The 13,563-nt window shown below is 35.7% G+C and overlaps 1 protein-coding gene and 1 long non-coding RNA gene across 2 annotated transcripts; both read left to right on the forward strand.

Annotated features, from left to right (window-relative positions):
- The first annotated feature begins 286 nt into the window (after positions 1–286).
- On the forward strand, positions 287–1,454 carry LOC135071475 (zinc finger matrin-type protein 2). Its single transcript, XM_063965255.1, has 3 exons — positions 287–517; positions 661–902; positions 1,147–1,454. The coding sequence occupies exons 1-3, from the start codon at positions 403–405 to the stop codon at positions 1,384–1,386; spliced, it is 597 nt and encodes a 198-aa protein (XP_063821325.1). The 5' UTR covers positions 287–402; the 3' UTR covers positions 1,387–1,454.
- A 4,202-nt stretch (positions 1,455–5,656) lies between these two features.
- LOC135071476 (uncharacterized) lies at positions 5,657–7,286 on the forward strand. The gene is made up of 3 exons (XR_010257260.1): positions 5,657–5,788; positions 6,457–6,484; positions 7,096–7,286. It is a non-coding gene; the product is annotated as an uncharacterized LOC135071476 (long non-coding RNA).
- Positions 7,287–13,563: the final 6,277 nt, after the last annotated feature.

Genomic DNA, 13,563 nt, shown 5'->3' on the forward strand with positions numbered 1-13,563 from the left:
CTGTTTTGCTTCACTTGCCCACACTCATGCACGTTCACGAACACTTAATGGTTAATAATCCACCATTATTACACATTAATAGTCGCCCAAACACGAATTTGAGGAAATAAAACAAAACCGCTAACATGACGCTTCAGATTCCGCCAAGAAGTCGAGCTTCATTTCATTACAAAATCTTAGGTTGGCATAGAGTATAGACTAAACAAAAACGTCATACTTGCGTAGCTGTCAATGTCATGCAATTGTCATTTTAACAATTTGTGTATTGTTGTTATGGAAATTATGGAATGCCCTCGTATTTTATCGCAAATTATTAAAATCAAGTTTATACATTTGCTATTACTTGCACACAACATAGTAGTATAGTTTTTGGATTACTCAACTACTTGTAATTTCATCAAAATGAGTATGAGACCGGATGATCATCGCAGAAAATGGGACAAAGACGAGTTCGAAAGAATTGCTGCAGAAAGGCTAAAAGCAGAATTAGAAGAAGAAGAACGATCTAAAAAGAAAGGTAGAACTTAAAAAATGCTATTCTTAGTATTTACGACTGATTTTATTTATTAAAAATAGTATTTTTCTAATGAAATAATTCAATGACATTCTGAATAAAATACCATGTATAGATTATTAACCATACTATTCACAATATTTCAGCACCACCTGTAAAACGAGAGCTTCTAAAACAGCGAGACTACAAAGTAGATCTAGACTCAAAGCTAGGCAAGAGTGTGGTGATAACCAAAAACACACCAACGTCACAATCAGGAGGATACTACTGTAATGTCTGTGACTGTGTCGTCAAGGACTCCATTAACTTTTTGGATCACATCAATGGCAAAAAACATCAGCGGAATCTTGGCATGTCCATGAAAATTGAGAGGAGTTCATTAGATCAGGTATGGAACTTCACTGGAACGTAATAAATATAATACTAAGGTTATCATTTATTTATAAGAAATTTTTCAGATGTATTATTCAATTCAGGGTTGTAATGCAATCCATTTGATTACAGTATAATTACAATTAAAACACAAAACAATTATTTTTAGGATAGTAAATAGTCAAAATTACACACTTTCTATTAAGTATTGAGAGTAAACTTTAGTAATTAAATTAATGGCTACAATTTCCCGTTTTCAGGTTAAAGCCAGATTTGCAATGAACAAAAGAAAGCTTGAAGAGAAAAAGAAAGAATATGAACTAGACACAAGGCTCAGAGAAGCAGCCGAAGAAGAGGCAAGAGTTAAGGAGCTACGTAGGGAAAGACGCCGTGACAAGAAGCGCAAGCTGCAAGACACCGACGAACCAGAAGACGCTCCAGCCTCATCGGAACTGGCACAAATCATGGGCTTCTCCGGCTTTGGGGCATCAAAGAAATGAGTTCTATTTTCCCTAGATAATTTATGTACCGTAATTAATTAATAATAAATAAAAACTATAGTATCAAATCAGTTTCTTTTGCAATGCTTTCCCACTGTATGGGATAAAAAAATTGCTTAGGCTCAATCAAATTACATTTTAAAGAAAATGGTATATTTATGAAGATACCTTACAGTAGTGATTTTATGATTCAGACAGATATTGTTATTAAATCAAAGATTTTAAAGCCAGTTATTCTTGTGTAGACAATGAATAGGAATTTAACCCTTAAGCAGGATAAAAGTCATTGGTTTTAACTGAACCTTCACAGCATAAAGTTCAAATTGATGTAGGAAGGCTAATATTATTTAAAGAATGTAATTATGTGGTTGACTAACACAGAATGCCACCGCGCATTAAGTCCGCCGCCAAAATAAAAATAAGTAATTCAGAAACCGTTCTAACAAGCTGGAACTTAGTAGATTTTACTACGTAGAATAGTAGGGACTGGTTTATTCCAGTTGTCTCCTTCAGGCTTGTCCCCACTGTTAAGAATATAATTAAAATTTATTATTTCATTAAATTCCCGTTGTCTTCACTACCACGTACCGGAAAACGCAGCGTGGGACGTCCACCCACAAAGTGGACCGACGACATCATAAAGGTAGCAGGGAAGCGCTGGACGCAGGCCGCTACCAATCGATCAACATGGAAAGCATTGGGGGAGGCCTCTATGTTCAGCAGTGGACATCCTATGGCTGAAATGATGATGATGTCTTCACTAGTGGGGACAAGCCTAATGTGGGCAACGGGAATAAGTCGTAAAGACTTAAGAAATCAATGTAGAGTGGAGTTACGGTCATTTTAGAGTTACATTATCTTAAATGGCAGAAACCATGTCCTATACCTGCCTCACGAGTTTACAAATAATAAAACGAAAAAAAAATTGTATGCAATGGTCAAATAATTTCGAAAGCTTGTATCGGGCATGGAATTTATTTTTCTTTTTTCTGTTTGCGCTACAAGCTTTAGAAATTATTTGACCATTGCATACAATTATTTTTTTTCGTTTTAGTACAACTGCATGTCTGAATAAAGCTTGTTTTTAAAAAAGTTTTCTTTTATTAAAATTTTATTTTACACTTTTTAGTTGTATCTCAATCTGGGCCCTGGTCATCATTTAGCAATAAAGTGCTCGGGAAGACAAATCCAACGAACCCAAACTCGATAAGTTTCCGCCGTTTCATTTAGGAGTTCCTATGGCCACCTCCTGACTCCATCATTAAACCAGCTCAATGGTACCATAACATTGCATTGTCATCGTATTTACATAAGTATACCAAATTTCAGCTCAATCGGTTGAGGAGAAGTGGTCTTAAATTCAGTTGCAAGATTTGTCCCACACATACTGAAGTCAATATAGTTACTTAAAGCTTGTAATAAAAATCATTTGACTATGTTTTGTCGTATCAACGTAATTCAGAGAAAAACTTGATAATGTTACGTTAGGATATGACTCGTCTTCACAGTAGCCCACGCCTATCCGATTCACCATCTAGAACCCTATTGTATCCATTCTTTCATGCGGAACACGCTGGTGAATCGACAAGGTCGCCATAATGAAAACGACATGCACGTATGTGTGTACAATCAAATGGAAAATCATTAAAAATTTAGGTACTTTAATTTCGAAAACGTTTTTTTGGGAAAATTATTTTGAATGAAATAACCACTCGCCGGACTCCTACCTACTTACACTATTTGACTGGTAGAAAGTGCCTCTGTTGATATTCCAAAATGCTGTCATTATAATAATTCATCTTATTACGAAGATAGAGATAGATTCGAATTACATTAGGTGTTTGTTGAGGCTATTTTATGATGTTCGACACAAAAAAACTATTTTACCTGGCACTTAGTAGTAAGATAAATAAGTAAGTAGGGGAGACCGGGGATAGTTGACTAATTTTTTACTAAATCATACATATTTTTTGTGTTTTCATCCATACAGACAAATAAATCGCATTAATGGATAGAAGAACTATTGAACTACTAAAAAACAACAAAACATAGTTCATTATTAAATATCATCATCATATTTAAATGCATTTTATAGAACATCAACTCTTAGTCAATCTACCCCGGTTCCGGGGTAGATTGACTATATGCCCGGGGTAAGTAGACCTACGTATCAATAAGCAAGAAATTATGAGAAGAGTCAAGTAATAAAACACTATTTTCAATTTAATTGAACTCTTTATTCAAAACAATTATAATCAGGTACAGACATCTTTAATAAGTCTTTAAAAAAACTATCAACTCTTAGTATTTAAACTTTTTAAACTAAAATCTTCTTCAGTCTCATTTTAAATCACATATCAATCTTTGTATACAGGGTGTCCCAGATGGGTGAATCAAACTGATAGGGGAGGTAGCTCTACTAATGTACTATCCCTAAATAATATGAAAAAAAAAATAAAGCGCATAAGGACACAAAAAAAAATGTTTAAAGTGAAAATAAATCAGATTTGCCTAAGTATCTGGCTATAATTGCTGCGTTTGGAGTTTACTTTGTACTTTTTTCTTACTAATATTAATTGTACATGATCGCTTCGTATATCTGTAAACAAACTTTTGAAAATAATGACTAGATTTCGAGTTTAGAGCAGAGTTAAAAAAACCGAACTCAAAAATTTTTTTTTCATATTTTTTTGAAAGAAAGAAAGAAAGAAAGAAAAATTTTTTATTTGGTCCAAAACAATTTATACAATTTTACAGTTCAAAGTATTTGTACATGTTTGAACCAAAATGGCATCCGCTCAGCATTGTGTCCTGCTCTGAGGTAGACCCCAGAACAGGACGCTGTTATTCTGCGGAGGCCATTTTTAAAAGAGCGTCACATTGGACGCCATAAACACTGGCATTTTTATTTTAAATAATATAATATAATAGGTAATTATAATAGGTAGTAGGATAGTACATTAGTAGAGCTACTTCCCCTAGAAGTTTGATTCACCCATTCTGTGACACCCAGTATAGTATAGTATTTTTACGTTTCCGAGTATTTCTCCTATTATCTAATGTGGCGCCGCTTTAGGAAAGGGTCTTATTTCTTCATCGTTCAGTCGTTCGTTTATAGATCCTCATCGTGCTGTAGCAATAAAAAGAATGTATGTATTAAGAATCGAATAAATAGATAATTTTAAAGATATTTTAAACTCAAAATGTTATTGATGTTGGTTGGTTCAACCAGCCCCGAAAAAAATTAGTCTACCAACCCCAAACGACATTTTAAGTTTCGATGGCATGGATAACCTACACACTGCCACCTAATAAAGAAATAACACAAGAAATAATATCAATATGGACTCATAAAACACTCTGACTAATAGGCAAACGGTTAACATAAAATGTGTAGGTACCAAATCAAAAAATATGCAACACGAAAATATTACTTACATGATATGAAAACAAATCACGGGTCACTACTCGAAAACGGCGTGTGCCGGCGACGCGGCGCTACCGACGACTGTGCGGGGGGCGGAAAGTGATGCGTGGCTGCGCTGGGATGACGCAATACTCAAACCGTTGGCGAGTTTTTGGCGGTTAGTCTACCTACCCCTATATTCAACCATCCCCGGTCTCCCCTACTACCTAAAGTGGAACGTGGGTAGTTGGGCAGGTTCCTTCTGTAATTTGGGCTAAAATAAACCTACAAAAGGTATTGAGAAATAGGTACTTAAGTAGTACTAATACTTCGTTAGCAAATAAATACCGATAAAATTTAATATTTTCCCCAGACACTGCGTGGGTGGAGCTTTCCACTAGATTTAGATTTCTATGATTTCAAAATTAATTAAGCTTAATTACAATAATAAGTAACAATCAGTAAGCTTATCTAGGCAGGTGCTAATGTTTTTTGACGGTAAAGCTGTAGGTAAACCAGGTAGACCCTGCAGCGGTGGGAATAGGATACCCACATATAAAATAAGTAGGTATCCTAATTGAAGTAAGTTACTTTGCGTACTCCCGTGGCGCGTAGGCGCTAATGTAAGGTGGTAAATTTTACCTTATTAAAAAGTCGTACAGATAAATTTAAAATTTACAGATCTTGTTATGTATTGTGCATATAGGTATTCTATGATTAATCATGTTAGTTATGTAATAATAAGTTACAGGGGTAGCTACACGAATGCACATTAAATTAGCAAGCTATTTAAAAGCACTTGTCGCATGGCCTGTGATTACCTGGCATGATTTTCCGCTACAATCAAGCAAAACCACGCCCTCATATAAAACCGCAAGTTCACAGTCATGGAGAGTCAAACCGATAATTGGAACCGGAGACATGAGACCGACAAGTGTTGGGGTACTGCTGTTCGCACTTGCGGCGATATTGATCTCATGCTGTTCAGCCTATCATGTAAGAATATTTTATACGTAATACCTAATTACATACAATTTTTTAATAATTTAACTTAGTTCCAAATAAAAAAGAACCGGCAGCGAAGTTCGCGAACTTGTATTACTTAATTAATTAGATTTTACATAAGTATGTCATATTCAATTCGACCAATTCGTGGTTTTAGCTTTTGTAACTTTTAAATGATTAAAGGAGGAAAGGTTGGTGCATCGTAAGTGCCTTTTCACACGTTCCGGTTGCTGGCTATCCGGCGCCGGGTACCCGGTGGTGAAGTGTATGGGCATAGTACGGAGCTTTCACATATTCCGGCGTAATTAATCCGGCAGGCCCATACATTTGACGCCGGGTAGCCGGCGCCGGTTAGCCGGCAACCGGGACGTGTGAAAAGGGCCTAAGGCTGAAGTGAACCATCGAGTTCTGTAGGACTACACTGGTACCTTTGCCATAAAATGATAAATTTATGTTTTGTTAAATCCAATTTATGGCTTTGGTTATTGTGGATCATTTGCATCCACTGTTCACGTGTACCAGACCCCCGAATCATTGTGTATTGTGTAGTTACAGTGAATCATAAATATCTTTAAAAAAGTTATGATATTTTTAACAGTGCTTATTTATATTAGTACAATAATAACTAATAGTCTAATAGTTTTCATATATTTTTTCAGATTTCCGATGATTCTTCAATTTTATCTAGTGAGTACCTATTCCTAAATGAATAAATTGATTGCCTCAGTTAAGTAGGTAGGTAGAACCTACGACCTTTTGCTTGCCGCGCAACTACCACAGCAACTACTCTGACCGCTGAGCTACGGAGACATTGACATTGACTTTGCATGTCCCACCCGGGAGTCGAACTCAGGACCTCCTCACGTCGTATTCAACTCCCAAATCACTAGAACTTGAAACTAACTAATATTGAATCAGAGTTAATGACTTTTAGCTGAATTTATTGTGTTACATCTAACTCCAAGGACGCACGGGTGACTTTTTTGTCCGTGACAGTAGGTACCTAAGATGTTTTTTTTTTCACACCTTTTTAAAGAGAAACAAGAGAGATAAACGCCTGTATTCACAAACGAAGCTTACTTAAGTGAAGCAGCAAATCGAACGCACAGCGTTGAATATAGCTCTGTGATTGGTTCGTGTGACACCCAGTGCGTCCACGCGCACTATGAGGCCTCATAGTAATGTTTGTTAATACGGGCGAAACTGTCACGGTGACTAGGTACTTGCTTAGTCATCGCACCCGTGCGCGCGCGCCGTAAAATATTTTAATTTAACTCATATTTATGTATTTTGTACAGGTAATGTGAATGAGTTAATGAGGGAAAAGAGGCAGGTTGAAACATTTGACACAGACGACTACCCCACAGCACAAAGCGAGGATGCTCAAGACGAACCAAGCTTCTGGGACCGAGTCGTCAGTATCGCAGTCAAACTCTTCAGTCGCTTCATTGAATGGTTAAATGGTTAATGCTTTGTAAATAGTCAAATACACTCAGCGGCACGGAATTTGGCCCAAGCCTAAACAACCAGATATGAGCCCAAATAGGTGTTGTATGCCTAAGTTTTATGTGACATGTTAACAGAACATTTGTTTTTGTTAATTTAAGAGCCTAGATTCATAAATTAATGCGTCTGTTTAACTTTTGTGACTCTAGAAACGCATTTCGTTGTTGGGGCGCAAAGAGTACGGGTAAGTTTAAATTCGATATTAAATGTTGTAAGGGTCTGGCGTTTTGTTTTTTGTTTTTAAATTAATCTTATGGTTATTCTCATTTCTAGAATTCGAGGTAATGCCAATTACTCCAGCTCAAGTTGCTCAAATAGTGTTTCTTAGAAGTCAAGGGCGTACGCAGCGGAAAATGGCTGAAACTTTAATTTTATCACGCACAATCTTAAGATAAGCATTATAAAGGCATGACCAGACCGCCCTTTACACAAGAAGACCAGAAAGTGGGGAATTAAGGTGTATGTCAGCGCGCGATGACCGGATTATCGTACTTGCAATATCAAGGAATCGGGTTCTCATTACGGTTGAGATACGCCAGCGTTTACAAACAGCAAGTCCAGTGAATGTCAGTGAGCACACAATAAGAAGAAGGATGGAGGAACGTAACTTGCATACTCGAACACCAGCTCGAGGACCAGAACTTCTCCGATACCTTCGCGAAGTGCAACTAAGGTTTTCTAGAGAACATGCAAATTGGACGCAAGGCTAATGGAGTAAACTTTCTATGAAAACATGGCAGTTTGCGTAGTAACCCTTTTCCGCACCTTCTTCATACACTTTCATGGCCGTCTGAAGCTCTTAAGCTGACTCTGCAATCATCGATCCATATAACTTTATTCCATTAGCCTTGCGTCCAATTTGCATGTTCTTTAGAAAACCTTAGTTGCACTTCGCGAAGGTGTCGGAGAAGTTCTGGTCCTCGAGCTGGTCTTCGAGTACGCAGGTTACGTTCCTCCATCCTTCTTCTTATTGTGTGCTCACTGACATTCACTGGGCTTGCTGTTTGTAAACGCTGGCGTATCTCAACCGTAATGAAAACCCGATTCTTTGATATTGCAAGTACGATAATCCGGTCATCGCGCGCTGACATACACCTTAATTCCCCACTTTCTGGTCTTCTTATGTAAAGGGCGGTCTGGTCATGCCTTTATAATGCTTATCTTAAGATTGTGCGTGATAAAATTAAAGTTTCAGCCATTTTCCGCTGCGTACGCCCTTGACTTCTAAGCAACACTATTTGAGCAACTTGAGCTGGAGTAATGGGCATTATCTCGAATTCTAGAAATGATAATAACCATAAGATTAATTTAAAAACAAAAAACAAAACGCCAGACCCTTACAACATTTTTAATATCGAATTTAAACTTACCCGTACTCTTTGCGCCCCAACAACGAAATGCGTTTCTAGTCACAAAAGTTAAACAGACACATTAAATTATGAATCTAAGCTCTTAAATTAACAAAAACAAATGTTCTGTTAACATGTCACATAAAACTTAGGCATACAACACCTATTTGGGCTCATATCTGGTTGTTTAGGCTTGGGCCAAATTCCGTGCCGCTGAGTGTAATAAAATTACTTAACTTACGACAATAATATAGGTGATTATTAATTTTCACTATACAGGGTGTTAGGTAAATGGGTATATGAGCCGACACTAGCCCATGTTAACATGGTCATATAAATGGTACGATGAAGTCAGAAAATTGATATCTTCATTTTAATTATTTTAATTTTCATACAAATCGGATTTTATAAAATTTATTTTGTATGAAAATTTAAAAAAATTAAAGCATGATATCAAATTTCTGACTTCACCATACCATTTATATGCCTATGTTAACATGGGCTAGTGTCGGCTCATATACCCATTTACCTAACACCCTGTATGTACTCCCAAACCTTTATTTAATTTTTAATTGTGGCTTTGTGAAGTTTGCACATTTATCTCTATTACCATTACACAACAAAACATAAATAACTTCACTTTCCCCCAAAAAGATTTAGATTTATATTGTTCTTAACTTCATGACCTATATGTTCATGTTTTATGACCCATAAGGTCTAAGAGTAACCTAGTAGTTACAGTCAGCTTAAGACAAATACTAATCAGTGATAATAATGTAAAAAAATGTTGTTGTAAAAAATAATCTTTAGGTCTTATTGGTCTTATCATGAATAGGTGGTAGGATTCGACTTTAAAATGTAAGCAATAAATGTGTACCTATATTGTAAAGTAGCCTTTTATTCTGACTTAAATATAATAAAAATCTCATCAAGTCTATTGGTTGCTATCTCTCATACCAGCACCTTGTTTTGAGCAAGAAAGACAGCAAAGGGCAGTGCACAATAATAGTACAGGTTCATAAGTTTTGTGAAATCTGGGGGCACGGCAGTGCCCCCACCAAGTCGAGCAAAAAAGCGGCACGGCCGTACCATCCTTTTCTCGAAGCAATTCAGGCCATTTTCGACTGCCTGTAACTTCGTTGTGGATAAAACTAGAAGGCTGAATTTTCATTAGCTATGCAGGCATTGTAAAGACACGGTATATTTAAAATTTCATTCAATTTGAACCAGTAGTTTAGGAATTATAACGGGTCAAAGTTACTTAATTTTGTCACACACTGACTGACTCACTGACTGACTCACTGACTCACCGATCATCAAAATTCTAAGGCACTTCTAGCAGACCTAGAAGCTTCAAATTTGGAATATAAGTAGTGTTTGGTGTATGAATCAAGGAAAAACTAAAATATTTGGGGGCACGGTAGTGCAACCGCCAAGTCGAGTAAAATTTTTCAATTTCGGTCCAGTTTTCTAGATACATAACTGCTGTCTACAAAATACAAAAAGAAATGACATTTGGGGGCACGGTAGTGCAACCGCCAAGTCGAGTAAAATTTTTCAATTTCGGTCCAGTTTTCTAGATACATAACTGCTGTCTACAAAATACAAAAAGAAATGAGATCCCATCAAAAACAATACTTGTCAAAAAAACCAAGTCTCTGAACTCAGTTGTTCTACGGTAAAAAGTTGTGAGATCCATGTAATACCAAGTCCAGGCCAGGAAATCTTTAACGTTTTACATAAATATATTGACTTGGCCATCGCATGAAAACACGTGTAAATTAAATTATTTAGTGCGATGGCCAAGTCAATATATTTATGTAAAACGTTAAAGATTTCCTGGCCTGGACTTGGTATTACATGGATCTCACAACTTTTTACCGTAGAACAACTGAGTTGCGAGACTTGGTTTTTTTGACAAGTATTGTTTTTGATGGGATTAATATTATTGGGGTACATACCTAGCTACTTAGATAAATAAAAAGTATTAAATAGATTACTGCAACATTTATTCATATTCTCAAATGCAATACTTATAAATACCTGTCATGTCACAGCATGCTTTATTTTAAAGATAAGATCTTAAACATAACATTAGTAATTATCTCACCATTCAGTATTCAGTAAAATGACAACAAGAAGTTCAACAACTTTTTTAATTATCGGATTTTGAGTTCTTTGTTGCTTTATTTAACATTTTCAAAAAAAATTGCCGCTCTTCCTCATTTTCTTCAATTATAAATATATTTCTGTCGTGTTGGAAGGAAGGCTTTAGAAAAGTATCAGGAACTTTTAAAGGATTATATTTACGCTGTGAACTCAAATGTCTAAGAGATGCTAACTCATGATTTTCTGTAGGTCTAGGAAATACATGAATTTCTTTGTCAGACAAGTTAACAGCGTTTATAACATTTCGCAATGCACTTCTCCTAATAAATGCTTTTCCTGAAAATGCAGTTTCAAGTATACATTTTTCTAATATTGCAATTATTGTTTTATCCTCTGTCAATATTTTCCCTTCCATTGCATTAGCAATAGTATGATAAACACCTTTAAAATCGACTGTGCCAGTACTTGATGATGTAGGTATACTCTCAAACTCTGCAATTAAACGAAGAGCAGTTGAAGTTTCTGTCTCCAACTCCTTACAAGATAATGAATCTGTGAGAAGTTTAGCCCACTTGGCTATGGGGGCACGTGGAATCTTTTTTAATGTTTTCTTTGCAGTGGGAATTTTGATATTCGCTTGGGTTTGCATTGCAACTCTCTTCTTGTAGTAATTAATCATTTCTTCTATTTCTTCTGGTGATTTTGAAGGAAAAAAAGTTATGATTTCGTCAGCTGAACTGGAATTGCTGCATTTAAGAGCTTGTAAAAAACAATATTTGTCTTCTTTACTCCATCCTTGAGGAGGAAGTGGCAAAACAGATGAATTTGATGTACCTTCTTGTACGTCGACGTCCATTTTAAATAGCTTGCTAAATAATCCAGTTAGGCTTAGTTAATATTGTCGTATTGAATTAACAGGCAACTTAGTTTTGAATTATGAAAATTAGCTGAAAACCGTAGGTACAATGTGTTTGTAACCATCAAAGAAGAAAAGTAAACAAAACAATCTCCACCTGACATGACTGACCACAGATATGTGTGACCATAGAGAAAAGTAATACATAGGAAATAGAGAACCCTCTCTGTCAAATTTTTGAACCTACTAATTGACAGCCTGGTGTTAAATTCCCTGTACTTAACCTACGTACGTAACGCTCACATACATACATAGTCCACGCACACATACATACATAAAGTCCACGCACACATACACACAGTTCACGCACACATACACACAGTTCACGCACACATAGGCCCTCATAACCTTCAAAGAATTATTGTTTTTTTGATGTACAATGTAGAATTTTTTCAAATCCATTATTTTGAAAGTATTTATCTTTATGGTGTACGTATTGTATTATTTTCAAAACAATGGATTTGGAAAAATTCTACATTGCACATGGAAATGCAAATAAACAAAAACTTTTCAATTTAATAATTTTACTTTATTTATGAACACACATAATATTATACACCAAAAGCGTCTTTTCGCAAAGTTTTCAACAACACTAAAAAAGCATTTGCACTTTGAGAAAACTCAGATCACTTGTGAACATAACAGAAAGTTTCTTCGCGATTCACGAAGGAACGAACAAAACTCCGATGAACCAGAACAGCAGCAGGTACGAAGGAATGAACTTGAATTTGACTCGACTCTTCAATACTTTAATAGGGCCACAGAACTCATAAACGATGGCTAAGAAAACAAGAATGCATTCAACCTAACAAAAACAACACCGGCCATTTTGGAGGAAAAACAAAGTTGCCATATGTTAAATAGTAATTTCTACTACTCTATTATGTAAATTATAACAAAAAATGTCACCGTTCAGTTTTAAATTAAAACAAATTAATTTCATTTTAAAAAAAGTTTTCACATTGTAATTAACAATATTCTGAAATATATTTTAATTAAGAAAAAAATGAAAATATGAAGGAAACAGGAGCAGCGACATCTAAAGCGTTTTAGGGTAGTTAAAAAGTATTGCTTCCTCATTGTTATAGCATTGCTGCAAAATCTGAAAAGCTTTTAAATATTTTAAGATGTGTTTCTGGAGTCTGGTGGGGTGCTCACCCAGCGTCATTAAGACTTTTATACAATGCTATTATAAGAAGTGTACTTGACTATGGCAGTTTCTATCTAGAGCCTTGTAATTTAGTTGGTTTAAGTAAATTGGATGCGATTCAATCTAAAGCGCTAAGGATTATAGCTGGTGCTATGAAATCGAGTCCAATCAATGCCTTGCAAGCTGAATGTGTTGAGCCCCCATTGAAATTACGCCGCCAATATTTATGTGACAAGTATCTTTTCCGTGTACCTACTTCAATTTGCTGACCATCCTATATATAGCAAACTCAACAGACTAATGCTGGATTTCTATATTCAATCTTAATCCAAATTGGACGGATTTGGATTGTCAACTGTCAAATTTTAAAATGTTTTTGGCCAAAATATCTGCGGTTTTTGATGTTTTTACATTTTTATATTGTTTATAAGACTATTTAAACAATATTAAAGTGTAAATGCGTCAAACATTTTGGAAATATAATCTAAAACTGAATTCAATTTGACAGTTGTAATCCGGATTTGGACAAGGATTGAATATAGGAATCGGGCGTTAATGATTTAATTGATACTTCCTCTTATTGGTCACGTAAATCTCCTCCTTGTGTGATTATTAGTTTTCGTAAATTTATATCAATCCAAGCCCCAGTCCACAGAACCTCCTTTCTTCCGATATTTTCTGTAAATTTTGAATCCCTTATTCTTACTCCGACAATTCATTTCAACCTAGACATACA

Source organism: Ostrinia nubilalis, chromosome 4, assembly GCF_963855985.1.
Source record: "Ostrinia nubilalis chromosome 4, ilOstNubi1.1, whole genome shotgun sequence".
Taxonomy (NCBI): Eukaryota; Metazoa; Arthropoda; class Insecta; order Lepidoptera; family Crambidae; genus Ostrinia; species Ostrinia nubilalis.

Coding starts and splice junctions, on each gene's coding strand:
- LOC135071475 (XM_063965255.1), top strand. CDS start 403: ATGAGTATGAGACCGGATGATCATCGCAGAAAATGGGACAAAGACGAG. Junction 518..660: donor AGAACGATCTAAAAAGAAAG/GTAGAACTTAAA, acceptor ACAATATTTCAG/CACCACCTGTAAAACGAGAG. Junction 903..1,146: donor AGAGGAGTTCATTAGATCAG/GTATGGAACTTC, acceptor TCCCGTTTTCAG/GTTAAAGCCAGATTTGCAAT.